This window comes from Selaginella moellendorffii, unplaced genomic scaffold (genome assembly GCF_000143415.4).
Source record: "Selaginella moellendorffii unplaced genomic scaffold, v1.0 SELMOscaffold_25, whole genome shotgun sequence".
Taxonomy (NCBI): domain Eukaryota; kingdom Viridiplantae; phylum Streptophyta; class Lycopodiopsida; order Selaginellales; family Selaginellaceae; genus Selaginella; species Selaginella moellendorffii.
In genome coordinates, this window is record NW_003314286.1 from 1,147,713 (window position 1) to 1,174,238 (window position 26,526).

General features: G+C 48.1%; 11 protein-coding genes and 1 non-coding gene across 19 annotated transcripts in view; 5 read left to right on the top strand and 7 right to left on the bottom strand.

Annotated features, from left to right (window-relative positions):
- Positions 1–11: 11 nt before the first annotated feature.
- Positions 12–1,851, bottom strand: LOC9637377 (probable uridine nucleosidase 2). Of its 2 annotated transcripts, none has more exons than XM_002974764.2 (9): positions 1,580–1,851; positions 1,348–1,463; positions 1,215–1,274; positions 955–1,140; positions 793–897; positions 639–735; positions 476–583; positions 270–405; positions 12–196 (listed from the first exon to the last, which is right to left on the bottom strand). In XM_002974764.2, exons 1-9 carry the CDS (start codon positions 1,767–1,769, stop codon positions 88–90), a joined length of 1,107 nt encoding a protein of 368 aa, XP_002974810.2. In that variant the 5' UTR covers positions 1,770–1,851; the 3' UTR covers positions 12–87. The 2 variants fall into 2 exon arrangements, with proteins under 2 accessions (XP_002974810.2, XP_024535368.1); XM_024679600.1 differs by lacking the exon at positions 1,580–1,851 and adding an exon at positions 1,525–1,542.
- On the bottom strand, positions 1,743–5,343 carry LOC9637378 (glutamate receptor 3.3). Of its 2 annotated transcripts, XM_002974765.2 has the most exons (7): positions 4,838–5,343; positions 3,405–4,753; positions 3,074–3,354; positions 2,979–3,010; positions 2,509–2,912; positions 1,905–2,453; positions 1,743–1,856 (listed from the first exon to the last, which is right to left on the bottom strand). In XM_002974765.2, exons 1-6 carry the CDS (start codon positions 5,157–5,159, stop codon positions 1,965–1,967), a joined length of 2,877 nt encoding a protein of 958 aa, XP_002974811.2. In that variant the 5' UTR covers positions 5,160–5,343; the 3' UTR covers positions 1,743–1,856; positions 1,905–1,964. The 2 variants fall into 2 exon arrangements, with proteins under 2 accessions (XP_002974811.2, XP_024535362.1); XM_024679594.1 differs by having other exon boundaries at positions 2,509–3,010.
- Positions 5,344–5,573: 230 nt separating this feature from the next.
- LOC9637379 (putative exosome complex component rrp40) lies at positions 5,574–6,801 on the bottom strand. Its single transcript, XM_024679558.1, has 9 exons — positions 6,761–6,801; positions 6,629–6,706; positions 6,485–6,568; positions 6,351–6,407; positions 6,205–6,297; positions 6,083–6,155; positions 5,955–6,030; positions 5,813–5,903; positions 5,574–5,758 (listed from the first exon to the last, which is right to left on the bottom strand). The coding sequence occupies exons 1-9, from the start codon at positions 6,791–6,793 to the stop codon at positions 5,639–5,641; spliced, it is 705 nt and encodes a 234-aa protein (XP_024535326.1). The 5' UTR covers positions 6,794–6,801; the 3' UTR covers positions 5,574–5,638.
- Positions 6,802–6,805: 4 nt separating this feature from the next.
- On the top strand, positions 6,806–8,151 carry LOC9637380 (adenylate kinase 4). 3 transcript variants are annotated; one of them, XM_024679561.1, is made up of 6 exons: positions 6,806–6,954; positions 6,999–7,199; positions 7,266–7,385; positions 7,630–7,797; positions 7,852–7,941; positions 7,992–8,151. In XM_024679561.1, exons 2-6 carry the CDS (start codon positions 7,197–7,199, stop codon positions 8,085–8,087), a joined length of 477 nt encoding a protein of 158 aa, XP_024535329.1. In that variant the 5' UTR covers positions 6,806–6,954; positions 6,999–7,196; the 3' UTR covers positions 8,088–8,151. The 3 variants fall into 3 exon arrangements, with proteins under 3 accessions (XP_024535329.1, XP_024535327.1, XP_024535328.1); XM_024679559.1 differs by having other exon boundaries at positions 7,018–7,199; XM_024679560.1 differs by having other exon boundaries at positions 6,806–7,199.
- LOC112347975 lies at positions 7,422–7,558 on the top strand. Its single transcript, XR_002992917.1, has one exon. It is a non-coding gene; the product is annotated as a small nucleolar RNA snoR134 (small nucleolar RNA).
- A 389-nt stretch (positions 8,152–8,540) lies between the features above and the next one.
- LOC9636738 (probable folate-biopterin transporter 4) lies at positions 8,541–10,568 on the bottom strand. 2 transcript variants are annotated; one of them, XM_024679554.1, is made up of 7 exons: positions 10,421–10,568; positions 10,235–10,362; positions 9,943–10,164; positions 9,364–9,852; positions 9,116–9,313; positions 8,932–9,069; positions 8,541–8,872 (listed from the first exon to the last, which is right to left on the bottom strand). In XM_024679554.1, the coding sequence occupies exons 1-7, from the start codon at positions 10,496–10,498 to the stop codon at positions 8,599–8,601; spliced, it is 1,527 nt and encodes a 508-aa protein (XP_024535322.1). In that variant the 5' UTR covers positions 10,499–10,568; the 3' UTR covers positions 8,541–8,598. The 2 variants fall into 2 exon arrangements, with proteins under 2 accessions (XP_024535322.1, XP_024535323.1); XM_024679555.1 differs by lacking the exon at positions 10,421–10,568 and having other exon boundaries at positions 9,943–9,997; positions 10,051–10,164; positions 10,235–10,338.
- A 1,555-nt stretch (positions 10,569–12,123) lies between these two features.
- LOC112347901 (IQ domain-containing protein IQM2-like) lies at positions 12,124–14,257 on the top strand. 2 transcript variants are annotated; one of them, XM_024679557.1, is made up of 9 exons: positions 12,124–12,420; positions 12,493–12,608; positions 12,731–12,833; positions 12,907–12,975; positions 13,039–13,218; positions 13,312–13,440; positions 13,510–13,602; positions 13,667–13,765; positions 13,852–14,257. In XM_024679557.1, the coding sequence occupies exons 2-9, from the start codon at positions 12,499–12,501 to the stop codon at positions 14,035–14,037; spliced, it is 969 nt and encodes a 322-aa protein (XP_024535325.1). In that variant the 5' UTR covers positions 12,124–12,420; positions 12,493–12,498; the 3' UTR covers positions 14,038–14,257. The 2 variants fall into 2 exon arrangements, with proteins under 2 accessions (XP_024535325.1, XP_024535324.1); XM_024679556.1 differs by having other exon boundaries at positions 12,124–12,608.
- Positions 14,258–14,602: 345 nt separating this feature from the next.
- On the bottom strand, positions 14,603–17,335 carry LOC9637381 (E3 ubiquitin protein ligase DRIP2). 2 transcript variants are annotated; one of them, XM_024679540.1, is made up of 9 exons: positions 17,215–17,335; positions 16,996–17,065; positions 16,646–16,771; positions 16,441–16,540; positions 15,993–16,258; positions 15,376–15,721; positions 15,199–15,249; positions 15,074–15,146; positions 14,603–14,973 (listed from the first exon to the last, which is right to left on the bottom strand). In XM_024679540.1, exons 3-9 carry the CDS (start codon positions 16,752–16,754, stop codon positions 14,782–14,784), a joined length of 1,137 nt encoding a protein of 378 aa, XP_024535308.1. In that variant the 5' UTR covers positions 16,755–16,771; positions 16,996–17,065; positions 17,215–17,335; the 3' UTR covers positions 14,603–14,781. The 2 variants fall into 2 exon arrangements, with proteins under 2 accessions (XP_024535308.1, XP_024535309.1); XM_024679541.1 differs by lacking the exon at positions 17,215–17,335 and having other exon boundaries at positions 16,996–17,191.
- An 87-nt stretch (positions 17,336–17,422) lies between these two features.
- Positions 17,423–20,431, top strand: LOC112347898 (pentatricopeptide repeat-containing protein At2g33680-like). The gene is made up of 2 exons (XM_024679538.1): positions 17,423–20,055; positions 20,125–20,431. The coding sequence occupies exon 1, from the start codon at positions 17,475–17,477 to the stop codon at positions 20,040–20,042; it is 2,568 nt and encodes an 855-aa protein (XP_024535306.1). The 5' UTR covers positions 17,423–17,474; the 3' UTR covers positions 20,043–20,055; positions 20,125–20,431.
- Positions 20,432–20,541: 110 nt separating this feature from the next.
- On the bottom strand, positions 20,542–23,910 carry LOC9637382 (protein ACTIVITY OF BC1 COMPLEX KINASE 7, chloroplastic). Its single transcript, XM_024679539.1, has 21 exons — positions 23,724–23,910; positions 23,633–23,674; positions 23,535–23,576; positions 23,427–23,471; positions 23,086–23,378; positions 22,856–22,999; positions 22,679–22,804; positions 22,528–22,615; positions 22,388–22,481; positions 22,247–22,340; positions 22,133–22,187; positions 21,987–22,078; positions 21,753–21,923; positions 21,647–21,703; positions 21,499–21,582; positions 21,358–21,442; positions 21,241–21,302; positions 21,128–21,193; positions 20,962–21,066; positions 20,759–20,900; positions 20,542–20,699 (listed from the first exon to the last, which is right to left on the bottom strand). The coding sequence occupies exons 1-21, from the start codon at positions 23,860–23,862 to the stop codon at positions 20,623–20,625; spliced, it is 2,103 nt and encodes a 700-aa protein (XP_024535307.1). The 5' UTR covers positions 23,863–23,910; the 3' UTR covers positions 20,542–20,622.
- A 75-nt stretch (positions 23,911–23,985) lies between these two features.
- LOC9637383 (protein FREE1) lies at positions 23,986–26,300 on the top strand. The gene is made up of 9 exons (XM_024679675.1): positions 23,986–24,855; positions 24,914–25,000; positions 25,050–25,181; positions 25,234–25,368; positions 25,416–25,481; positions 25,538–25,648; positions 25,697–25,789; positions 25,846–26,094; positions 26,154–26,300. The coding sequence occupies exons 1-9, from the start codon at positions 24,010–24,012 to the stop codon at positions 26,226–26,228; spliced, it is 1,794 nt and encodes a 597-aa protein (XP_024535443.1). The 5' UTR covers positions 23,986–24,009; the 3' UTR covers positions 26,229–26,300.
- Positions 26,301–26,308: 8 nt separating this feature from the next.
- Positions 26,309–26,526, bottom strand: part of LOC9636739 (extensin-2) — a 4,384-nt gene continuing 4,166 nt past the window's right edge. The window contains exon 2 of the mRNA XM_024679760.1: positions 26,309–26,315. Within this exon, the coding sequence (XP_024535528.1) occupies positions 26,309–26,315 (7 nt within the window). The remainder of the gene's footprint in view (positions 26,316–26,526) is intronic.

The window sequence follows — 26,526 nt, forward strand, 5'->3', positions numbered from 1 at the left end:
TAAATCTCGGATATTCCCAAGCCAGTGAAGAATATTCTCATTTTTGAACGTGGAGAAACGCGATCCACAAAGGAAAGAGATATCCATTCACGAAGCCATGAGGCGTTCCTTTAGTAAAACTACGAGCTTATCGGCGTCCACAGTCACTGCTACTTTCACCGGCGGCTTGTTACACCACGCTGTAGGTACTGCCCATCTACAAATCACGAAAGAAATTTTCTATAGTTCCATCCAGGAACACGAACGAAAAAAAAATGGCGAGAACTTACTTCTTCCTTGTGTTGTTAAACAAGGTAAGCCCACGGCAAATTCCCTCCTGCTGGACTCTTACGACACCTTCTGCGTAAGTAAAGAGCGATGGATCGATTGCCGCGATTACTGTTGCGGGATCGTGAAGATAAATCGCTGCCAATAGAGAGAAAACTCATCAAAAGCTCGGCACAGAGAAAGAAAGCTTCTCTTCTTTTTTTCTCACCGTCAATGTTGTAGTAATCCCTGTGATAGTTAAGGTAGCACATAATTACATCGCATAGATATCGACCATACTTGCTGTCGCTTCTCCTGAGCTCCTCTATTTGTGGGCCTAGAACTTGCGAAGTTAGAGCAAAGACAAAAACGAGAATAAAAGACCAAGGTACCTGTCATTGTGACTTGATGCGTTATGTTGATGCCGATTATTTTCGTGTTGGCTCCGCATGTAAGGACTATATCCGCGGCCAATGGATCTCCTAAAACCTTCATCCAAAATCACTTTTTTAACAAGAACCGGAAACCGGGGACAGCAAAACTTACATTTGCCTCTGCAGCGGGGTTAACGTTCCCGTTCACTGCAAAAGCACCACCAAGGATCACGATCTCGCCTACAAGTTTAGCAAATGATGGATCCATCTCGACAGCCTATGTTTTGGACACAAGTAGTGTCAAAAGCACAAACGAAAATCCAAAACTTCGTACCTTGCCGAGATTTGTCAGAGGGCCAAGAGCTATGATTGTCACTTCCCCAGGAAACTCTTTCACTTTAGAAATGAAAAACTCGGGAGCAGTCATATCAATTGGTTTCCCCTTTGGAGCCGGGGGATTTGTGTTCCCCAATCCATCTTTTCCATGAATAAAATCAACAGCGTGCTCTTTCGTATCACCCTGTCAAATTAAAGGAAAAAAAAACCAGATGGAGCCCGAAACTTAAAAACACACACACAAAAGAAAAAACGAACCTTGAGAGATTTGTGTAGCCCTTGAGCAACAGGAATGTCCTCCCTACCTGCAAGTTCGCACTAGAACAAGAACCTCAGCTCCCGAAACCTTTGCGAGGCAGAAAAGGAAAACGAAAAGGAAGAATTTTTTTACCAGATGCAAAGCGTTTTGAGTTGCCATTGACGTTGATACATTCCCAAACGTCGTCGTGAGGCCAATGACATCGAGCTCTGGCGACTGAAAGGCCAGCAAAATTGCCATTGCATCGTCTGCAAGAAGCAAAGGAAGAATCGATTAGAAAGGATCAAGAAGAAAAGAGGGAGAATCGACCCCCAAGCAATGCAAATCCAAAGAGAAAAGCCCCGGCAGCAAGAACTACGCCTACCTATGCCCGGATCTGTGTCGATGATCACCTTCTTTTGGATCACGTGGGCGCTGGCGGGCGCCATCGAGCGATCTGCTTGGCTCCCACAAGCAAACAACGTCACGTGAAATTTAATCTCCCCTAGGTTAACAAAAAATATAAAGGAAAGGATATGCTCCATAAAAAAAAAAGGAGGATCGCATATTCGCATTTTGAGATATATCAGCAAAAAAGTCGTGTAGTGGTCCGGTCATTATATTTATGAATGAGAATTTCATTTCTCATATAATCGTCAAGCCTGGAAAGAAAGAAGATTAAAACAAAGATGCCAAAATCGACAGCTTACCAATCGAGTATACAGTTTAAGCGGCGAAGATCTCGTCCCAGGAGCTCATATAAATAATCTCTACGTTGCCTCAGAGGAGCTACAGCCGCCATTGTTATCCGGGCTCCTGTCCTCCTCTCGTCTCGAGCTTCCCGTGCCTCCTCCCTCTTTCTTCTTGAGCGAAGAGTTTCGATGCTTCTTTGGAACCTCGGACTCCTCCACGTAAGTGACGAAGGACCTGAGGAAGCTCGAGGAGCGCCGGGAGTTATCCTGTATGCTGTTGTCTGGCGACGAGCACTCCTCTTTCTGGGCCTTGAGAATTCTGCGGTAGCGTAGCAGCATCTTGGTGTAGTAAACGAACAGGCAGATGATGGAAGCCGTGCCTGTTATCAGGAAGAGCCCCCAAAACGTCCCCAGTCCCAGCTCGTTGGAGTCGATTTGCACCTTCTGTGAGCCGCAGTCGTATCCGTTGAGCCAGGTATCGTGGATGCGTTGCAGCTCGCCGTTTTCGGCGAGTGTGAGTATCGCGGTTGACATGTCGATGGCCAGCTGCGATCCTTTTTGGAATGCCTGAAGGAAAATCCAGTCAATGATGAAACCGAAAAGCTTTACCAAAAACACTTACAAATCCCCAGCCGCTCTTCGTAAACTGCTGCCCGGCAATTGTGAAATCGCACTCTGACGACAAAAAAAGCTGCACGTAAGGCAGTTCGTCCACTATAGCTCCCACGCCACCTGACTTTGGACCTTTCTGGAGAGCTGCGGTGTACGCTGATAAAGAATCGAGAGGGACTAGCCTGTCCCTCGGGACGTTGAGTTGCAGCAAATACTCTTCGACGAATGATCCTGCTTGGTATCCTATAGGTACATTACTCGCCACCAAGCCGGCTATGTTTTGAATTGTCGGCATCAGTTGCTGAACTGTAAGAATGGATGTGAGACTGGCAGTGTAGCTCGAGTTGATAATGAGAACAACAAACAACCAGATAATAAGCACGGCCCGTCCAAGGGTGCTCTTTACATCCTCTCCTACAAAAATGCAAGCCTGCTGTTTCAAGATCCTACATGAGATATAAAGCACGAAAACTGACTTACTTTGAGCGAAAAACAACGTGGAAAAGCTAAACCTGCGCAGTAAAAACAACTGAGTTATAGCTACGACAGAACAAACAAGCTTGAAAAAACGTTACCAGAGTGTTGTTACAACTTGTTTCTTCGGTCGACCACGGAAGTCACGGTTTTTCTTGTGTTCCAACAGCCACATAACAACCCCAGTGAACAAGAAAAATGCACCTGTTGTAAACCACATCGCTGGAGTAAACGGTCGCATAAAAGCCCAAGCATGGTTTGTGGCCCCTTTCTTGAGAGGAACGACGACAACCAGGCCCGAGGTAGTATATGGTTGTGTAAAGTCTACAATCTTTGCACGCTTGGTTGTAATCGTTATATCTCCCACAACTGCGTCATATTCCTGCACCTTTCGATTTGTGAGTAGACTTGCGAGATAAAAAAATAAAGCACCTTGTTGACAACTTTCTGAACGAGCTCGTCGTAGCTCGGTGTCGATGTCCCGTTTCCATACAGCTGAAACGAATAAGGAACAGTGTAAGGAAGATACGAGAGCGCTGCCTGAAAAACATCGATGCAGAAACCATGAAAGACTGTCGCATTGTCGGGTCCAAGTGCTGTATCTACAAATTCCTTGTATCCTTGCTTGTTCGGGACCCCGATCACCAGAGGCCGTCCATTCTTTGGAACCATCCAGCCCCGAGGAACACGCACCGCACCACCAGGCCATATGACGTCCTCAAGTTTCTGTTCATCGCTTTTAATGCTCCCGTTGGTGCCTGGTTCAACAGTCGAACAGCCTGTAGCATTCGTCCAGTACCCCACTGTTCTCAATCCTTTTCCCACCATATTGACGATTTGAAAAGCCGAGTCCGAAGGATCGCCTCTTTTATCAAGCTGCACTAATCCCGACACCCCTTCAAAACTTGTCTCCAAGAAGTCTTCCAACAAGGCCTGCCCCTCCAGCAGAATCTTGAGCTTTGCCAAGTCCGAGCCTCCACCTGAATTTGCCTGGAAACCTGTCGGCGACACAAAGCTAAAGTTCCCCCGGTTGAGGAGAAACTTTCTCACCGCATATGCGATCATCCAGATGCTGTCATAAGCATACAGATCATACGCATTGTACTGCGAATAAATGAGACCACTGCCTTCCTCCTCCGCTATCTTTTTCCACCTGGTTGCAAACGCCTCAAGCTGAGGAGACTTTGGAACGTAGCTACGAGTTCCAATCACCCCTTGCGTTGCTTGAACATAATTGCTATCGAGGTAGATTGTGTCCAAAGTCGATATGATCGCTTCGGTAGCAATCCAGACGTAGCCTTTATCCAGCATCCTCAGCAAGTAGGCCTCGCTAAACAGCGTCAACCCCATGGCAGGCTGCAGATGAACTACAAATATCCTGGTACCCATCTGAGCCACTCCCGCGAGAATCTTGCTAATCCCTGTCCTGTCTATGGCTGGATCCAGGGCGGCCTTGAAGACGATGCTGGCCCCGAAACCAACAAGAGCGTCACCCAGCGTGTCAATACCATTTGTCCCATAGTCGTCGTCGCTGTAAATGGCCACAACTTCTCGCCACCCGTAGACGCTGATGATTCCAGCCACTGCTTCCATTTGCATACGATCACTGCGCGCGAGCCGGAGGAAAAATGGAAACTGATACTCGGACAAGGTTGGATCGGTGGCAGACGCTGACACTAACGGGACCTGCGTCGCTGCTGCCATGTGTGCGACGAAATGGGCCACCACTGACGCCTGAGGCCCAGCAATCGCAACCACGTTTTGCTCGAACAATCGCATCGCTGGAAAAAACAGGAAGGATCACAGACACACGATTAATTAGTGCTACAGAACAAGCACGACAAATCGATAAAGGAAATTCCTACCTGAGGCAGCGCCCTGGAATGCGCTGCAATTCGAATTCGCAGTAATGATCTCGAGCTTCGTCCCATTGAGGAAGCTCGAATTCCTGATGTTGATATCCTCCACAGCCATTTGTATAGCCACCATGCCTGTGTGCCCGGCGGTGGAATTGAGAGCCAGAAGTGTGCCAATCTTCACCGACGCTGGCCATTCGGCGAGATCGGACAAGCTCCCGAGCACCACAACCAGCAAGAGAGCTAACCTGAATACCACTGCTCCCATCGCCCGAAATATTTCCTCACACGGAGAGAAATGCCGCCAGCAGCGCCACATTTCCCACCGCATCCGCGCGCCTCGCCTGGAGCGCGAAGAAATTCGCCGATTCAATGCCGCGCAGCTTATGAATCGCCAGTGCGCTGGAATCTCCGCCACATTCCCCCTGCTCCATCGTTATCTTCATCGTCACGGATTGCTACAGCACCAGTGGCGTCGCGGCATCTAGCACGGGACGATCAAAAACCCTATCTTGCTCTCGCATTTCTCTTTGTTCCCTTTCTTTTCCTTTTCTCCCTTACGTCACTCAAGATACGAATATCCTGTTAGGGCTCCTTTGTGTCCGAATCTCTTGTAACTGACGCATAAAACGTGACAAAAGGACGGTGTAGATTGATTTGACCCCGGCGGTCACAAGCTATCGCTGGTTGCTAATGTGAGACGAAACGCCCAAGAACAACATCATTGACGCGACGTAGACTTGCATACTACGATAGAAATCTCCTGGAATCGATTAGACAAAAAAAAAATTAAGCCCAGGAGTTTAGAGATCACTTCGCTGCTTGCAAAAGCTTCTGAACAAGTATGTGTTGCTGCGCTGCGCTCAAGCACTCGGAGTTGATGATCGCATTGGAGACGAGCACGGTGGTGGCTGGAGCATCGGATTTCACCTACAAAATCTCACACTCGCTCACGAATCCAAGACAGACAAGTTCCCGACGTACCCAAACGCGACCATTTACACCAACGGCGATCTCAAAAGCCAGGCTTTTGCCAAGAGCTTCGAGCACCGGATAAGTCGGCGTACCCAAGAGCCTGAAAGAGAGAGAATCAGGATCGCCTGAAAACTATCGAGGAAAAACTTACGATCTTGCGAGTCCGGTCGAGCACTCAAACAGGTATCCTTCTTTCAGTGGGCCGTAACCAGAGCCTTTTCCAGAAGCTACAAAAGATCAAGTATGTTTACTAAAAGACCAATGCTGGAAGAAGCATACCATCCAAACACGAGAGCGCGGGACTGATATCGCGATGGGCTTTCACCACTCTTCCATAGACCACAGCCCCTTCCTGTGAGTATAGAGTTCTCGTCACCACACCACAAATCCAAAAAACTTGCCTTGAGGTTTGGAATGTTCTTCCGCGTAGCACCCTCGAAAGAGAGTATAGGAAGAAGCCCAAGAACTGGAGCATTCAAATCCACCAAAAACTCCTGTGTGTGACGAATGAAAATCACTTGAGCAATCACTTGAGCAATCATCAAACCTCGGCGCGACGATCGATAACAATTCCAATCACAGAATCCTCGGCACTGGGAATGTACTATACAAACCAAGAGAAAGAAAAAGATAAACATCAAGCTTTGCTCAAACAAAAAATGCAAAAAGAGAGAAATTTACTCGCTTCTGTGATCCCTCCACCCAAAGTTTGGATTTTGCGTGATTCAATCTCCCGGCCTTGATAGCTACAACGCGATCAGCATCCTAGACAAGAAATGCTCGCTCTTTCAAACAAGAACAAAGAGAGATAAAAGAAAGAAAAACCTGAGAAAGGCCGCTTCCCAATCGCAGCACCTTGTTTTGCGCCTGAGCTGCGAGATCAAACACCACATCGCCTGGCAGCTAACAAGATCAATCGCGCAAAATTTCCAGCAAAGGCGCCACAAAATCACTCACAACGATCCGAGACGCGCCCTCCTCTCCCCCCATTTACAAATTTCTAGGTTAAACCTCTTTTAGGTTTGAGATGGTCTAGGGCGCGGCGGCCGCTATGGCAGATCTGAGCGATGTCGCGGCCACCGATCTCTTCTCGGAGCTCCTCCGCCGCCTCAAATGCATGCCTAAATCGCAGAAGCGCCTCATTCTTGTTGGTAATCTCCCTTCTCTTTCATGTTCCTTGGAGAAATCCTCGCAGTGAGCTCTTGCTTTCTCAGGGCCGCCGGGATGTGGCAAGGGCACACAATCTCCCATCCTCAAGGAGCAGCATTGCTTGTGTCACCTGGCCACTGGCGATATGCTCCGGGCCGCCGTGGCTGCACAGACGCCCTTGGGCTTGATGGCCAAGCAGACAATGGAAAAGGTTAAATGGCCGCCACTCTTTGTGAACTAAAGGATGGTAAATCTTTCTTCTTCGAGCTTTCTCTTGTTCATCCTCTGATCGACGGTTTTTTCTTTCTTCCAGGGTCAACTTGTCTCGGATGATCTCGTGATTGGTATCATTGACGAGGCTATACAAAAGCCTTCGTGCAAGAAAGGCTTCATACTGGATGGTTTTCCGCGGACTGTAGCTCAAGCTGAGAAGGTACTTTTCCTCTTTCTTTCTTTTTATCCTGTAAGTATGCACATAGCCTACCCCGGGCTTGTCTGAGATCCTCATGACGAATATTGCCCTATGCTTGTGCTAGAGAGAAGTGCTTCCGTGTTGCTTGCTCAGCATTTGATTGCTTGGCAGGTGTCTAAGTGTAGCACACAGCTTTTCTATCCTTTTTTCTTAAGTCTGTTGCCACTGCTTGGAATGATGCTTTTTGTTTCTGTGTTGTTTGCAGTTGGACGCAATGCTGTCCAAGCAAGGCGTCAAAGTGGATAAAGTCCTGAACTTTGAGATACCTGACAGTGTTCTCGAGGAGAGAATCACTGGCCGCTGGGTTCATCCGCCGAGTGGGCGATCTTACCATACCAAGTTCGCACCACCAAAGGTTCCTGGTCGGGATGATGTGAGAACCAGATGGTTTTGTTTTTAGACAGGATGAACGAGTTTCTTTCCGCAGGTAACGGGTGAGCCTTTGATTCAAAGGAAGGATGACACGGCTGAGGTTTTGAAGAGCAGGCTGGACGGGTTTCACAAGCAAACCAAGCCTGTAAAGAGGATCTTTTTTGTTTTGTTCTTCTGCTAACTTTGGCATCCCAGGTGATTGATTATTACACAACGAAAGGTGTTGTTGTGCGATTGCAAGCTGAAAAACCACCGCAAGAGGTCACTGTAGCCATCTCGAAGACCTTATAAGAATGTAAAACATATATATTGCTCACTCACATATTTAAGTTAAAATTTTACAGTTTTATTGTCATTCCAAAATTAATCTTAGACTAATGATAGTATAAATTTTGGTAGTAGCTTAATAATTATTGTTCTACTGTTTAAGGTTTTCAATCTGACATTTTTTTGTTCTATTAATTTATTAATTTATTTTTGCTTTGCTTAAGCAAACCTGAGTGGATATACCTAAAATATATTTAAATATTTTAGGATATTTTACCATTTAACGGTCGTTATTCATTTAAATTAATTTTGTATTTATAATTTTTAAACTTGCTTAAACACAATGAGATTAATATTGTATATCTAAATTTATTTATAATTATAAACTTTTATTTGATCAATAGGAATACACAATTGCTACATGCAATGCATAGCAAATTATTTGTATGTTGATCATTTTTAACATATAAAGGTGAATGATATCCAATGCTGACAATATTCATGCTTTTATTTGTATTAGTTTACATATTCTCTTTTAAGAATTGTGTGTAAGGGCCATTCCTGTTGCCTCTTCAGGTATTAAACCCAAGAGTAAAACGGGAAGAAGTGTGCATGCAGCCTGAATAACAATCCCAAGGGACAAATTGCCAAATTCTTGCAACGAGATTTGCAATGCAGACGCCAAAGCTGCACCTGCAAAAGAACTTATGGTACCTCCCAAGTTACTGATTGACATGAACAGTGCAAACAAAGTTCCCTCGATTCCGGGAGGACATATCTGACCGGAGAACACCAGAAACGGCATAAACCTGTTGTGTTTAGTCCAAAGTGAGTTCTGGAAGCAGTAGAAAAGGAAGTAAGAGCTCACTTGAACTGATTGACAGCATCTCCAACAGCGGATGCACCCAGAACGAAAACTTTGTCGGGAATTCCCATGCGTGTGTTGAGGCGAGATACAAAAACCACATCGCTCAACGTAAGAATGGCAAGACCAATATGAACCAGCCTGAAGAAAAAACTATAAGCGAAAGAAGATTATCACGTAGCATTACCTGAAAATTTTCCTGAGTGATACTCTCTTTAAGTAATGGTTGTAAAGAAAAGTGCCTAGCATGAGTCCTCCCCAGCCAACTACACGGCTGGTTCCCAAAAAAGACGCGTCCAGCTTCACAGAATTGGTCTGGAAGTAGAACATAATCGTTGACAAATTTGGAACCGCTGACTGCGATATCAAAAACCACAGCATTGGCCTGTAAAAGGTTGATCAACGGAAAGTGTATGATAGAAGTGGAAGACTTACCGGAAAACCGAAGGCTGCTTCACTGCTTGATACAAAGAGCGACAAGCGCCTCCTATTGTAGGACTTGTCTCCTTCTGCTCCTCGCGCATTTCCTCCTCAGTTTCAACTTCTTTCCTGTCTAAGCTCCCTCTTCTTCTGCGAAGACTTTTGGATTCTGGATCATCTAATGCTTCGTTCACATCGTTTGGCGAACTGCTTTTTGTGTCCTGGATCCCCTGTCCTTCTCCACTTTCTGTTTTTCCATCGATGGCCTCGAGCTTTTCCTCGGGGCTCTCGACTATTGCTATCTCTCCAACACTATTTCCCAGCTTCCTGTCGTCCAGAAACGCGCAGGAGAGAAGCTGGACGAGCGGGAACGTCGCAAACATCATGAAGATCCCACTTACTTGAAGTCTGTCCAACGCCACCCCGCCGGCAATACTCCCCAAAATCCCACCGAAAGCCATCGCTAGCCACGACATGGACTGGAGCTCTCCTGCGAACTCAGCCCTGAGCAACACACAAGTTCCACAGTAAGCCAAAGAGAAAGAACAAGAAAGATAAAAAAAATTAGTTTTTTTACTATGAACGAGAGAAGACCTTTCTTTCCTGGCCATCTCCGCAACCATGGCATCCACCACCACGTCCGCCATAGCTGCTCCAAAATTCTGGATCGTCAGGAGAACGGTCAAGTAAATGTAAGAGGACCTGGACCACTCCACGGCGCCGAGGACAAGCCATGGAACGAAGCACAGGACGCTGGAGATGACCAGGTATGGAATGCGTCGTCGACCAAAGATGGGAACGCAATCGGAAAAAATCCTGGCACAAAGCAGAGCAGAGCAAAGCGAGAGATTAGCATTTCTTTATTGACTATTTCTCATTTTCTTACCCATACAGAGGCTTGATGCTCCACGGAAGAAACGAGGTGGACATGACAAACTGCGACGCAGAAGGGCTGAGCTTGAGCTGATCCTTCATCTGATAAGAGACTCCCATCCATGCCAGCGATCTAAAGCCCTGTGGCAGAAATCTCTAAGAAAAACGAAGTTCCTAAGCTCGCAACAGCGATCCAAACCTGCGTCCAGTAGATCGAAGTCACCAGGAGCAAGAAGGGCGCCCCAAATGTCCTCCCCAGCCTCCCGATCCACTTCATCTTCTTCTTCTTCGTCCCTCCGCCCTAACGAATTAGGTCAAATGAGGAGGCCCTAAAACAGAGAGCGCGTAATCCCTGGAAACGCGGTGATGTGGCGAAATTAATGACCTCCGGAAGCGAATTCGCTTTCAAAAAGGATGAGCCGCGGCAAAGGTTCAAAGAAAAGCTTGTGTGTGTCTTTTGCGCCTAGCTAACGAGCATTCCATCCAAATTAGTAGTTTCTCCTTTCTTTGTCAAGTCGTCGGTCATGGCATCCTCCCTTCACAATCAATTGAAATCCAGAGAGGATTAGGGCGGGGTGCGCCCGCCGGTTTGACGTCGCCGCACACGCACGCACGGAATAGATTTGTCAACGTTTACGCGTTTGTGGCAAATAAAAAGAATTCATTGCTGGCTGAGGTCCTCGGGTAGGATGGGAATCAATCGAAGCAACAAACAAATCAGTCGTCCAGCCCGCGACGCATTACCCACCTCCGCCATCACCACCGCATTGAATTCAAGATTCATGCATGCACATCTCGATCCATCATCTCGCAGTGCAGCACCTGACGAAGATAAAAAGAAAGAAATACGTGCAGCAAGGAGCTGAGTTGATGGAGTTGATGGAGTTGATGGGTGGGAGGGATTTTGATTTTTGAGAGATGGCCAACCGGACCGCCAGCCCATTTCGGGTTGGCGTCTGTGGTTGACCTTGCACTGCCCGCTGCTGCTACATTGCATGGCTTGTTGTACCCGCCAGAAAAGAAACGGTGTCGTGTCACACGCGTATGTGATAAACCTGCATGTCAACCCCCGGAGTAAAACAAATCAATTAAAATACTGGCGAAAAGGTGGCAAACATTTTCTTCATCATCATCATCGCGCTTTCCGCTTCTTTGCGAGACAAAAGCGCCCCGACCCAGGATTCCCGAGAGCGCAAACAGTGTCTTAAAGCTATTCAACACCAAAGCCCACTAGTTTACTAGACAAAAGCGCGGGATCTTTCCAGGCTTGTCTGCTAAAATATTTGCTCGCCGGTGGTTCCTCCCAAACCCTAAATCTCCTGCAGTGGCTTTTCGGGGCTCATCACCAGACCAGCTCGCCACCCATGCGGAAAGATTTACACAGCATGTTGACTATGCCTTGCGTTTGTCAGGGCAGGGTAACCTAAAAGGCTGGCAGCCAGCTCGATGGGAAATGCCCATCATTGTCTTGTAGCTACCACCACCGCCAGGGCGTGAGAATCATACGGTGCTCTGCTCGTACTCTACGGGTACATTCGTATATGAAGTCGCATTAAAGTCGTAAGTACAAAATGCCTGGTTGTGGTATATCAAGCGCCGCGCCGCAAAGCGGATAATTTCTCTTTCTCTCCTTTCTTTTGCGGAGATCTCTACTTTTTTGTCCGTGATCATCTCTGCCAGACGCGCTTAGAGCCCTACTATACCCCTCCCGCCAAGCCGACACGTGGAAACGAGAAACTTTCAAAGTTTTAAAAGGGTGGCATATCCCCCGGGTAATCTCCCGCCCGCCGCGACTGTACGGAGTGGCCAGGGTGGCCCACGTGGCGGCTGACCAGGGCACGGAAATTTGGGGAAGCTTGGTGTTGCTAGGTCGCGTAGCTGGGGCGAAGAAGGGGGCGAATGGCTATGGTGTATGTACCATCGCAGGGGGTCCATCTCCACCGTCGCCTGGTGTGGCCGCGCGACATCGCTGTGTGGGCGCTGACCGTATGCCCCCTTTGGTCGCGGCCTTTAAATGCTGCCTGGCAGCGCATTCTTTCCCCGCATTCTTTCTTCGCGATTTTGCCTCTCTGCTGCGTGCACCCTCGTTCTCGATCGGGCGCTCTCACTCTCCCCTTCGATTGAGTCGCGAGTTGGGTCGTTTCAAACTACACAAATCCGCAGTCATTGTGGATTCCGCGTCTCTGCTGCTTGCTTCTGGTAACTCCGAAGATCTTATTCTCTCCACTTTCTATCAATTGTCTCACTCGCGCGCTCATGTATCAAATTAAGGTGGACATGACACGAGCTCCTGTGGAAGCGCTATCGGTTTCCAGCACTGTCAGGACGAGCTTTCTCACTGATTTCAACCCCTCGCCTTGCCCAGCCGAGACGCTCACGGCAGAATGGTAAGCAATTCCCTCTTGAGTTTTACTTTGATTCTTCACCCCCTTCCCTTCTCTAAAGTTGCTCGCCTTGGAAAAATTCTCTATGTAACTAACGGCAATGCGTTTGCTTCGAATGGATCCAGGTGGAAAGTCTTAGAAGGAGCAGATCTTATGGAATTCAGCTCCAACGAGAAGCAAAAGAGTGTCTCCGCTAGGTGGGCGCAGCTAAAGAAGAAAGTCGGCAAGGTGAGAATTTGGAGCCTTCTTATCAAGTAGCAAGAAAAGTTCTCGTTTTGACTGGAAGGTTCCTTGGTTTTAGATTACGCGAGGTCGTTCCGAGGACGATGACAATGCAACCAACCTTGCAATCCAACACTGGCTCGAAGCTGTAAGCACCGGAGGCTCGAAAGAGAATGTTTTTTGGTGCTAAAGTTGCGTTTGCGCAATGCAGATCGATGCAACACATCGTTACGGCCACAACTTGCACGTTTATTTCAAGTTCTGGGAGAAGAGTGACACAAAGGAGCCATTCTTTTACTGGCTGGATTACGGAGAAGGGAGAGACGTGGATCTGCCGGACAAATGTCGCAGGTCCAAACTCATGGAGGAGAAAATTATCTATCTAGGACCTGTAAGATTGGAACTCTTTTCCTCTCTCTCTCTCTCTGTCTTTTCGTTATTTTTTATTGCTTTCGTATGGGTTTGAACTGGTCCATTTGTGCAGAAGGAGCGAAAGCCATACGAAGTTGTGTTCGTCGACGGGAAGTTTTGCTACAGGCAGACCAAGAAAAACTTGGATGGCGACCAGATGATCTTCGTCTTGAGCACAAAAAGGAAGCTGTATGTGGGAAAGGTACTTACAAAAACTTCGCCAATTCCAGTCTACCAAGCTTAAACTTTTGTGTCTTTCTTCCTTTTCCAGAAGGAGAAAGGTAGATTTCAGCACTCCAGTTTTCTAGCGGGAGGCCCTGCATTAGCTGCTGGTCGTTTGACTGTGAAGGATGGGGATTTGAAGGTAAACTTGTGCACAAGGTCGCCTTCTTTTGGACTGACCATAACATTTCTTGCTGCTTCTGTAGTGTCTTGAAGCACACAGCGGTCATTACCGGCCGAGCGAGATGAATTTTAAAAACTTTGTCGACTTGTTGTCCTCCACTGGTGTGGACGTCACTACAATGGTGCGTATGATTCTATCCTTCAAATTGGCTTTCGTATCTCCGAGTCGTGGCCTTTGACAATTAACAAAGTCTTGCTCTGGTTGCAGATCCTCGCCGGTTCTCACGACGAATCCAAAGGTCGACAGAGATCTCTCAAGCGGCGGCAGAGCAGCCACGGGCATGAAATGCAAGACGCCCAGGAACAATATCAGGCACTCGTTCTGAATGCCGACGCTGACAACGAGACTTCCGCTACATTTTTTGATCCCACAATCTACACTCCTTTCGTGTAGAGGCAAGCTGGAGGAAGGCAACAAAGTGGAGCAAGCAAGCAAGCATGCACCAGAGATGACTCTACGCTCGTCTTCCTCGCGCTGTACAGATTGTCCGAGAAGAAAGAAAAAGAAACAAGCGGACAAAGTCTCGCGAGAAATGTACAAAATGACTCATTTTGTGAGAGATTCTTTTGCAAATTCTCATCTAATCCAACTCGAAGGAAAACAAAGTTTTGGATCTTGTGTTCTTGGGACTCTAGAGTTTGTAGAGACTAAACTTCCTCGTCTTTTTAGCGGCGAAAAAGCGCTCCTTGGCATGGAATTTCGTGTTGGGTGGTGGATGCCTTGGAGCCCAAGGCAAGTACTAGAGACAAACACATACACACAAAGACCGCCAGTTTTATCTCTAGGAAGAAAGACCGAGCTACCAGAGAACCAAAAATAAAATATGGACGTCTCTCCCAGAGATTGATTGGGACCCTCCGAGAGATACTAGCAATCTGTCCAAAGTCAATCTCCCCTATTGCGCTCTACGTCTGGAAGAGTATAAGAGATTCCTATCACTGTGGCAAAGTCAAGCAAGTTCTTAAAAGGTCGCTTTTGGAAGTCTGTTTTATCTTTCTTTCGCAAGAGCATGGAAGGCAGCTAAACCGCGTTGCTTTGCTGGTAACAAAGTAGAGAGAGTTATATAGAAGAGCAGTGGACGACCAGTTCCTCACGATTAAACATGGCAAGGACCGAAGCACAGAGGAAGAAGGGCGCTTAAGTCGCGGCCGCGGTGGCGTTCGTGGGGTTTCCTCCGGGTCTTTTGTACGTTAAAGTCATGAGGAGCTCCAAAGATGTGTCGAGCTTGGATGGAGTTTGATCGTCCCGAGGCTTTGCAAGCCAAATGCGCTGGACGTTCTCGACTGGCAGGCTGGAGACGATGGGTTGGCCCCGGCAATTCAGTTCAACCTGGAGAAAGTGTCAAGAAAGAGAAAGTAAAACACGAGAAAGGATGGAAGAAAGTTTGCGCTGGTTTTTGCGACAAATCGGGAGGAGCAAGGGGGCTTACGTCGGTTTCGTTGCCGAGGTTGAGCTTCGTCGCAATGTACTTCTTGACCAGCGATACGGGAAGTCGTCCGTCTCTGCGCGTTTTAGAGAAGTCAGTGGAGCTGAAAAAAACACAAGTCGTCTTACGTTATTCTCACGTAGGGTGTTGTGATCGCGGGAAGCACCGAGTCGTCGCTCCTGTGGATCCGACAAGTCAGACGCCAAAGAGAAAAAATAAAACAGAGAGAGATCGAGAGAAAGATGGCCTAGACTGACACAAAAGCTAGCGAAGCCAGAGAAGTTTCTAAGGGAAAACGACTTAACTGGTTGGCCGCGGGCTTGAGAGCAAACCACACTCCATTGTCCGCTGTGACGACCTGGAAGCGAGGAGGAAGAGTAGCCTTGTAAAGTTCTCCGCCATTGTTGGCGCTGGTTCCACCGCGACGTCGAGGTACGCCTTTCGTCGGCCGGGAGAGCTTGGAGAAGCGTCCGGTGGTTGCCTGCCTTTTGATATCTCGGCCCACCGAGGTGGATGGCTGGTTTTGCTGCCTGGACGATCCTCCGGCGTGGTCCGAGTCCGCCAGCTCGGCCAAGTATGCGAGCGGAGAGTGATAGCCTGCTGCCACGGACTTGCCTTTATCTTCGCGAGTTGGTTTCTTCGCGTGGTTACCTGGAGGAAAATCAAAGAAAAACGAAGTAAGATCACGTCAGAGTTTGCAAGATCATTATAAATGTGATGTCAGGAGACAAAGCGAAATGACCAACATACTTATCCATAGTTTACCAGTCAGGCCTTCCCAATGAGTGCAGAGTGAAAACTTATCTCGAGTTACCAGGCAAATGCACGAAACTAAGAAACCGAAGGACTACTGTGCAATCAAGCAACTTCTAAGATTAAAACTTAGCATGCATGGAAAACGAAAGTGATAAAAGCAACTTACCTGAATCACTGCTCTCGGATTTGTGTTCTTCGTCCTCTTCGCTCGAGCTTGTTATTTCTCGCTTAACTCTCGTGTAATGCTGCTGCTGCGGCCGGCTCGGCTTTCTCCGCCTGGATGACGATGGTGCCGAGAATACACCAAGAGAAGATAAGGACCGCTCTTTTCGTTTGAGACGTGGTAGCGGACTTGCATCGCCTGGAACTCGTACTCTTGGAGCTCCCGGAGAGAATAGCTTGTTACGAAGCTCATCGAGTTGAGGGTCAGGCCTGCGTGGTGAAAACGAAACAGTAAAAGGTAAGTACATCAAAACAGTCTTAAGAAACCCATGAAGATCACGAGACAACATGCTTTGTTTCGCGGTCCAGTCTAAACACCAAAAAAAACTCAACACGGCCTCCAAATCCACTCGATCTCAAGGAACTTTGAAACCAATATTCTCAAAGCAAACCTGAGTTTCTCGAGAGGCGCGACACCGAGGTAGACATCACAGATCGGGCACGACTGTGTATCATCCTCGCTGAGCTTGAGATGTATACACTCCCTGCAAACTGCGTAACATCACCCACAAGTTTAGAGAGCTCGTAGAGGTCGTCAAGAATCTTTGATGCTTGTTAAAGAAGAAAAGATCTGGAGTGAGAGAAAGAAGAACTTACAAGAATGGAGGCACTCGCAGATGGTGGTCGCCTCGTCCAAGAGGCTGCTGCAAAGAGGGCATGTAAGGCATGCCACTAGAGGCGCCCTGGCAACCTTGACGACCTCCATTTGACGCTACAGCATCTCTACGCCCATGGCACCGCAAAACCAAAGAAACGTTCAATAGGGTCAGGAAGAAACGCGACGGAAAGATACTTGCAGGCAAGAACTCGTGATGAATCGAGAGCTAGCTCGGTTGCATGGAGGAGGAATCCAGATCACTGGACATATAAACCCCCACAAGCGCTGCTAGATGCAAAAGTTTCTACGTTGAATCACGCGAGATGGCTGAAAGTTTGAGGAGACTTACATGTATATCGCTCGGATTCGAGAGCTCCGCGCTGGATTTCCAGCCCTATGGAAGTGAGCGGCTGTGTAAGCTAGACTCACGATCGTCGTCAAAAACAAACACCAAAGAATAAATCAAAGAGAGAAAAATAACCAAGAGTCGCGAGAGAAGAGAGATCTAAATCTTTCTCTTTGGCGAATGCGTGCTCGATTTCTAGGCAAGCCCACGAGGAAGAACTACCTTGTACGGGGATCAAACGAGAGACGCCACCACCAACACGAAGAATAGCGCCATGGCGGCCGCGTTTCACAAGCTCCTTGGAGGACTTCTTCGTCTCACACTCTTTCTACCTTATAGAAATACAAACTATAGAGCACCAAAGAATATAAAGCAAGAGAATGGGGGAGATGGAGGACATCATATATATTCGAGCTGCCATTGGGAGCTAGTTTTAGGGATTGCTCCATGTCTCCGAGAGAAATCCACGATCGTCGAGGTAAATGCATTCCTCTAGCCGCTCAAGGAATCCTGCCGCATTGCCGTCGAAATATCGGGATTTCTCGGGTGGAGCACGCTGGAAATCCTCGGTAGCTATGAGTTCTTCGCTAGGGCTAGAGATTGTGGAGGCGGGAGGCGTGGATTCTGGGAAGAGCGGTGCCGGGAATCGCAAGGTGGACAGGGCTACGTCGATTGTTCTTGCGGCATTGAAGTCCTGCCGGGATTTGAGAAAGGGGAGGAAGATCCACGCGGAAATGGCCCACGATCGCGAATCCAACATCTACGTCGCCACTGCGCTCGTCAACATGTACTCCAAGTGTGGGAGCCTCGCGGAAGCGAAGAGAGTCTTCGATCAGATGGAGGCTCGCGACGTTGTCTCGTGGACGGCGATGATACTGGGCTATGCCGAGAGTGGCAAAGGTGACGAAGCGCTCAAGCTCTTCGAAAGCATGGAAGCTCTGCCGAATTCTCGGGCTTTCGTCGCGGCTCTCAAGGCCTGCTCGGCTCTTGCGACGAGAGAAGCTGTGCTCGATGGGAAGATCGTCAAGGTTGCGACGCTCGCGAAGGCGAAGGATTTGCACGCTCGAGCCGCGAGCGCTGGCTTCGACACGGACATCTTCGTCGCCAACACGCTGGTGGATGTGTACGCGAAGTGTGGAGCCATGGAACTCGCGAGGGAGGTATTCGATAGAGCCGCGCTTCGTCGCACTGTGGTCTCTTGGAACGCGCTGATGCTCGGCTATGCAGGAAACGGCGAGGAGAACGTAGCGCTGGAGCTTTTCGCTGTCATGCTACGTGAAGATGGCTTCCCTCCGGACTCACGGAGCTTCCTCGCCGCGCTCAAGGCCTGCAGTAGCCTGGCGGCGAGAGAGGAAGCGAGGCGAGTGGATGGCAGGCTCGTCAAGCTCGAGAGCTTGAAGAGAGGGATGGAAATTTACGCACAGGCTGTGAGCAGCGGCTTCGACACCGACTTATACGTTGCCAGCACGGTGGTGGACATGTTTGCGAAATGCGGCAACTTAGTCCAGGCTCGGAGGGTGTTTGACAGAATGGAGCACCGGAACTCTGTCGCGTGGAACGCACTGATTCTCGGCTATGCCGAGAACGATGAGGAAGAGGTGGCTGTGGATCTGTTTCGGCGCATGGGAACAGGAGAAGCTTGCGCACCAGATGGCTCGACTTTCATTGCGGTGCTCAAGGCATGCATTGGTTTTGCCGAGAAGGAAAGCCCGACGCAAATCGATGGGAAGGTGGTGAAGTTCCAGGCACTAAGAACAGGTATGGGAGTTCACTCTCAAGCTCTAAACCGTGGTTGTCATCGTGACAGTTTCGTGGAGAACGTTCTAGTGGACATGTACGCTACCTGTGCGAGCTTAGTGGACGCGCACAGGGTCTTCGACAGGATAGTTGCGAGGGATGTAGTTTCGTGGACAGCACTAATGCGGGGATATACTGAAACCGGGGAGCCAGAGGTGGCTTTGGATTTGTTCCAAGAGATGTTTGGAGCTGAAGCGTGCTGGCCGAACGCTCGGAGCTACCTTGTTGCAATCAAGGCATGCACATGCCTCGCCGAGAAGGAGCCAGCCAGTGGAAACGAAGAACTTGAACAGGAAGCGGAACTTGCGAAAGTCGGAGCTCTAGAGAAGGGGATGGCGATTCACTCTCGAGCTGCACAGGATGGATTAGTGGCTTCGAATGTGTTCGTCCCGAGCAGCCTGGTGGATATGTACACGAAGTGTGGCAGCATGGTGGACGCACGCAGAGTCTTCGACGAGATGTCCAAGCACGACGTTGTTTCGTGGACAGCTTTGATTCTCGGCTACGCTGAAAACGGTCACGGGGACTTAGCGCTGGAAAGTTTCTCGCGGATGCAAAGAGAAGGTTGTCTGGCGGACTCGAGAACTTATGCTGCTCTTGTCAAAGCCTGTGCAAGCGCCGCCACCTTGGGAGCTGTGAAAGCTGCCTATGGAGAGGTTTGCCGGCAGGGACTTGAGGACGATGCGAGCTTGGCAACTTCTCTCATCGACTGCTTCGGCAAATGTGGGACCTTGATCGATGCTCAGCTCGTCTTCGACTCTATTTCGACTATAAAAGACCCGGTCTGCTGGAGCACGATCATCTCGGCTTACAGTCGCCAGGGTGACACTCAACGCGTTTTCTCTCTTTTCAACGAGCTCGTCGAGGCAGGCCAACAGGCAGACGGTGTGACTTATCTCTGTCTGCTCACGGCCTGTGGCCACTCGGGGCTTGTGGAGACCGGAAAGAAGTACTTCGAGGCCATGCTGTCGTCGGGAGGAATAGCTCCTGCCATCGAGCACTACCACAGCATGATCGATCTGCTGGGACGGGCCAACAAGCTCAACGAGGCTGTAGACATGGCGAGAAGCATGCCGTATGAAGCGACCGACGTTACTTGGAGGACGCTCCTGGGTGCCTGTCACAAGTGGAAAAATGTGGAGCTGGGAAGGATCGCGTTCCGGGAGCTGATTAGAGTGGATGCAAAGGATTCGTCTGCTTACGCGATGATGGCCAACTTAAGTCCAGCTTCAGAGGAGTTTGAAGGTGGCTGAGAGAAAGCTCGGGGTACTGATACTACACTTTGGTATGCACTTTTTCTGCCTGGTCCTAACTCGCTTGTTCTTGCTGGAAAAGGTATCTTTGATTCAAAAGGAGAACCAAACGCTCTGGCACATTTGAGTCCAAAACATCCCGTTGCTCGATCCGACTGTGATAAGTTCTAGTGGTGATATGATTGGTTCTTGTCAAGAGCACTGATTTGAAGTCTTTGGCCATTCCACTATGTTCTTCGTTTTCTTAATTTTTTCTTGCAGTGATATGTTTGGTTCTTGTCAAAGCGCTGATTTTAACTCTTTGGCAATTCCTCTTGACGTACTATGTTCTTTTTTTCTAGCACGATATGTTTGGTTCTTGTCAAATGCACGTCTTTGGCCATTCCTCTCGACGTACTATGTTAATAGAAATTCTTGTACAACCCGTGTAATCGGACGCGGACCGACGAAATAGGAAGTTTAAAGCTTAAGTCAGCTAAGTCAAATGGAGCGAGTCAACTTTAGTAAAAGACTCTAGCAATGTAATGTATGTATGTAAAGAATGGATTTTTTCATGAATGTGTATATGGCTTTTCACTTGTTACTTGATCATATCTTCAAACTTATCGAGACTCTTGACGCGTTTCATCCCCCAGAAGATGAACATCGAGAATGCTCCTGTGAACGCAATAGGAGATTTTGAGTTACTGCGATTTTCCATAACGAAGATCACTTACCAGCGCCAAGGAAAGAGGCTATAGCAAAGTCTTGCAGTCCTTGGGTGCTCAAAGTCACACCCACGTTTACCAGCGTCGCAGCCGCCACCAGATTCATGGTCGTGGTTTGCAAAACCGAGGATTTCCTTGCTGCTCGCTCGGCCTGTATCGCGATCATTCCTGTGTTATAATCTTCTAAACTTTGTGGAGCGACGATCGCTTACCTCGAGAACTCTCACCCGGAGCTTGATATCGCCGTCCTCCAGCTGCTGCATAAATTTCTCTATGTGCTGGACTCTCATTGGCATCGCGACTGTTGCATCCCGTGTCTGGACGAGCACAAGGTATTTGGCACGAGGACAAAGAAACGATCAAATGGTTTTTGCTTACTTCCATAGCTTGGCGCTGGAGCTCCTGGACGAAATCCCTTCTAGAGTCTCGGATGTTCAAAAGCTCCTGTAAATAAAAAAGAATGTTAAGATTCATAGAAACAGGTTGTTTACCTGAGCGTATGGAGCAGCAATCTTCGCAAATGAGAACTTTGGATCAAGAATATAGCCTATGCCTGAACAAAAAGAAAACAATTTAAGCATGATCATTTAAAGTTTGTGAAAGAAAACCTTCCAGAGTCGAGAAAGCACGTAACACGAATGTGAAAGTCGATGGGAAACGAAATGGTTGGTCCACAGCAATGGCAAACAAATCCTAGCATTCGTGAGAGACATGTTAGATTGGCTTGTATACGCTTGACATGCGCGTACCTCTCCTATAGCCGTGAACGTTGTGGCTTGATCGGGTCTTTGGCTCGTCAAGTTTTTCAGGAAGAATTGTATTGTCTTTCTTACCTGTTTTTAGCATGGAAGTTAACTCTCTGCTTGAAAATCTAGAATTTCTAGAAAGAAAACTTACAGGTCCCATGTCTCCTGTTGGAACCAAAGCACCCAAGTCTACCAATCCTTGAATAACCTGCTGCGAAATGCTACTATTATCTTTGATGTGAAAGTGCTCTAGTTACCTTTGAAGCATCTTCCTCATACACCGCATAGAAGAGCTCCAGAAGCTTTTCCTTTGTGAAAGACTTGATTTCGCCCATCATCCCAAAGTCGTAGTAAATAAGTGATCCATCGACCTCCACTGCTAAGTTTCCCGGGTGTGGATCAGCATGGAAAAATCCAGTTTTTAAGATCTAGAAACATAACAGAAAACAATAGTGAAAAAACGTAAACAGGAATGTTTCGAGTTCGCTAACCTGAATGAGGTAAGCTTCAATTGCCCGAGATGCTATAAGAGAGCGATTGTAGGAACCGGCGTCTAGAGCTGCCAAGTCATTGATTTTAATGCCTGCAAGACCGAGATGATAGAAGTAAAGCTCGGACGGCTACCAATCGATTGTACCTGGGAGATACTCTAGTGTTATGACCTTTCGCGACGTAAAATCCCAGTAAACTTTCTGCAGAGAAAGCTCTTCCCGCGTTAGAAATGCACACTGGAGCAAGATTTCCTACTTACAGGGACTTTCACCCACTTGATATTCCTGAAATCACGTCGAAACTTATCAGCATTTCGTCCTTCATTTATGTAGTCGATTTCCCGATACAAAACTCTGCAAGAGTGATTGTAAGGACTCATAACAAAAACCATGGTATTTACGTAGCACATTCGTCGTAGATTCCCACCCAGTCTCTCAAAGGACCGCCAAGCATCTCGTCCTTTTGGAAGTATTCCGCTATAAACTTAAGATTGCCTGAAACAAACTTGTAAGACAAGAGAACGAGAAAACAAAATCTTACTTAAGTCGATATCGAACAGCTCTTTCAAGCCAGGCCTTTGGATCTTCACCACGACTTGCTCGCCATTTCTAAGCACCGCTCTATGCACCTGTTAAAATAAAACAGTTCTTAGAACGTTGATCAACACGCTGAAAGCAAAACTTCGATTTACTTGTCCAAGACTCGCAGCTGCCAAAGGCTGCCTTTCAAACTCCGAGAAGAGCACCTGCATCGGAGTATCCAGCTCGTTTTCGATCATGAGCTCTGCTTTTTCTGGAGAAAAAGCTGGAACTCGATCCTACACAGCACACATTAGCATAACATTCTCCACAAACACCGAGACTGTCACCTGAAGCTTTGCAAGCTCTTCCACAAATTCAGCTGGGAACAAGTCCGACCTCGTCGAAAACAACTGGCCAAGTTTGATGAAAGTTGGTCCGAGCTGCAGTATGGATTCTTTCACCCACACTGCTATGCTACGCCTCCGTGAAATCTGATGCGTGAAAGAAACCAAACCAAGAGTTAGAAAACTTTGCACAGCGAGATATGGAAAGAACACTACCTCTTTCGTCTAAGTACCTTCTTCTCTTCGCTGAATCCTCCAACGTATGACCATTTGGCGTCTATCAGGAAGAGCTTCGCTCTCAAGCTTAACACAAAGCTCCACACATCGATGGTTCTTTGCAGCTTGCTGTAGTTCTCTTTGGACCAGCTAAAGTTCTCGTCCGACGGCAAAACGTCCACTCGGTCGCTCAAAGGGAGGAGCGCCGACTTTGTAATCCTCGTACCGCTATTGCCAGATTTTTCTGGAAGTTTGAAAGAGTTTTCTATGTCGACCGACAGCTTGATTGTGCCACTAGAAACTCCATCTTCTACGTAGAAACGATGTAGCAGTCGTTAAGAGAAAAACTTTAGCTTACCATTGCCATTCTCCGAGATTTTTCTCAAGCCAGTAGCTCCATTTCCTACGTAAACGAAGACTCAGTTGCTAGGAAGAACTCGTCTTCGAGCGAAAAACTTGCGTTTACCATTAGCGTTTTCCGGGATTTTCTTCAGGGTGGTTCCATTGCCTGGAAGAATTTTCCTAGGAAATTTGAATGAATTCGAGGGAAAAACTTGCGTTTACCATTAGCGTTTTCCGGGATCTTCTTCAGGCTGGTTCCATTGCCTGCAAGAATTGTTCTAGCAAATGCGAATTAATTCGAGAAGAAACTCACCACTGCGATCAATCAGTGCCGCCCTCTTCATCTCCTCGACGGGTATCATTCGGCTGCTGAGAATCCTGGCTCCAGGAGCTCCATTTTTTTGCTCCTTTGGCGGTGGAGACGCCATCGCGCCTATGTGGATAGAGCGCATCTCTTCTCCACACAAAGACGCGCGACCAAAGCGGCCAAAGAGTACAGGGGAAGAATATGCGGGCAAACAATCTTAGCGCTGACGTGGCACACTAGCATTTGCTTTTTCTCTCACGCAAAGATTTTAGGGCGAGAGAGCGCGTCGACGATGCAGCACCAACACGCTGGCTATGGCGCCGCTACTCCAGGTATGACGCCCGCCTATCCATCGCCATCGCCGCCTTCCTACGCTTCGCCGCCATCGAATCCCCCGTATTATCACCCCAGCAGCTACGCGAATTACGCCCCAAGCTCCCCCATTCTCTCCTCCTCCTCCGCGGATTACCTCGCCTCCTATACCGGATCCACAGCACAGGAGAGCGGCGCAGGGATGTATGCACAGATCCCGGCTTACGCTCCACCGCCGCCCGATCCAGCCACTTTCTCGTATTCCACGCACGATCCGTCCTATTCGCCGCGAGCTCCTTCGTTTGATCGCCTCCCCTCTCACGAGAGATCGTCGTTTGAGCCGGCCGCCAGTTCTTACACGCATGCTTGGCCCTCGGCTTATGGAACTTCCGACTACCAGCTTGGTAGGAGCTCGAGTTATGGTGGAGGATATGGCACTGTGGATGCCGCGGTGTACAGTGAAGCAGCGTCTAGATGGGGATATGAGCCGGCGGTGAGCGAAGAGAATCCACACGCCAGCGATGGAAGATATGGAGGTGTTGCGGAGAAGTCTTCTTCTTACAGCACGGACAGTGGTAGTCGAGTGGATTACTCTACTGGAGTTTATGCCTATGATGGTGGAAGTTCTCAGCCGTATGGATCGAGGGGGACCGGATCGGCGCGGTGGGCTTCCGAGAGCAGTAATCCGCTCGGAGATCTGCCGAAGTTGGCCAAGGCTTTGCCGAAAGTTGACAGTGAGTCGAGAGGCGGTGGCGTGCAAAAGTATCACGTAAAGCTTCTACAGGACTCGAGCTCCGTGGGTCTTCCGACGAATGTTGTGTGCCAGGTTTGATCATTACGTTGCGTTTGTTTCTCGATTGCTTTAAACTCTCCTGCTTACACAGATCGGTTTGGATGGAGTTCGACTTGTTGATCCAAGCTCCGGACGGACCTTGCGAATTTATCCTCTCGACACCATTACGAAGTGGGAAGTAAGTTCTGAAGCATGAATTTAGAGAGTTTCTCAAGTTTTGATTGCAGGTTAATGAGCCATCGGTCTTTACGTTCTGGGCCAAGAGCGCCGTCGATTTTGAGCAACGTAGAACAAGGTTACAGTCCAGTGCTTCCACCACGAATGCCATATTGGATACTTTAACTGCAGCATGTGTTCAGGTATTTGTTTAATTTTTAACCTTGTAAAGTAAATCAGAGTTTTTCGGTGTAGCTATGTGAAATGGTTGGGAAAAGTGACGCAGCGAAGGCTTCGATTTCTTCAAATGTCATTCCTGAGAAGAAGTTTACCTTCTCAGAATGGCTTACTCGTTCCAAGGCACCAGTTCAAGAAGAAAAGGATCATTGGGTATGTTTTTTGAATTGGAGCATGATATCCGTATTGCGTTTGTTTAGGTTCCAGACGAAGCGGTGACAAAATGTACAGCTTGTTCGAGTGACTTCGGGCCTTTCCTTCGGAGAGTAAGTATATCGATATTAAGCTGGCATGGTTTCACAGTTATCTTCGTGATTAACAGCACCATTGCCGGAATTGCGGTGATATATTTTGTGACAAGTGCACACGCGGAAGAACAGCCTTGACATCCGATGAAGATGCACAGATTGTTCGTGTTTGTGACCGTTGTCTGGTAAGATTTTGACATTTCTCAAACCTTGACTGACGCTCTCTGTGACAGGCTGAGGTTACACAAAGGCTGACCAACACGAAAGAGACTAGCAACAAGTTTGCATCTCAGCAGTCACATGAAGATCTTGCGAAGAAGCTTCAGGTTTGGTACTGCCTTGAGATAGGACGAGTTCTGATTCGTGAAAGCTGCTCGAACAGGAGGAACTGGAACGTAATGCTCCGCCACGGAAGACTGTTGACAAGTTGTCAGGTCAAACGTCCTTGCTCAACTGCAGCAAGTGCGGGAGCGTTTCAATCGTAACAGGAAGCACAGCCGGATGTCCGACTTGTGGTTCGGATGCGTCTGGGGGTCGAAATGGAGTAACTAGGAGAACTTCAAGATCAACCGACGGTAGCAGACGCCGCACGCGAGACGTTGCTTGTCCAACTTGCACAGTGCATCTGGAGGTGCGTGGTTCTGTTTGTATTACGTCCGACTGTCGAAGCTAAGCTACTTTCTTGTACAGGTTGAGGTTCCGAGCTTTGGATCGGAGACGGTAGAGTGTGGTGTCTGCCAGCATCCTTTCCTGGTGAGCGCATAGATCGGTAGCGAGGTAATAGAGTGTCGTGGCGATGTAAAGTTGGCACATTGGAGTTAAAATTATTGCTTTTAACCTGTGTCTCAAAAACTGTTTTTTGTCAGTTCACAGTCTAGATAGACTAAGAAGCAATGTGACAAGCCTTCTCTTTCGGTTTTTTCCTTCTCTCTGAAGACTCACTTGTTTTGAAGAAACATTTGGTGGCAAGAAGAAACCTCTCTTTCGGTTCGTTTTCTTCTCTCTCTGAGACTCACTTGTTTCGAAGAACAGGCTTTTCTACCTCTACTCTTACAGAGCTCCA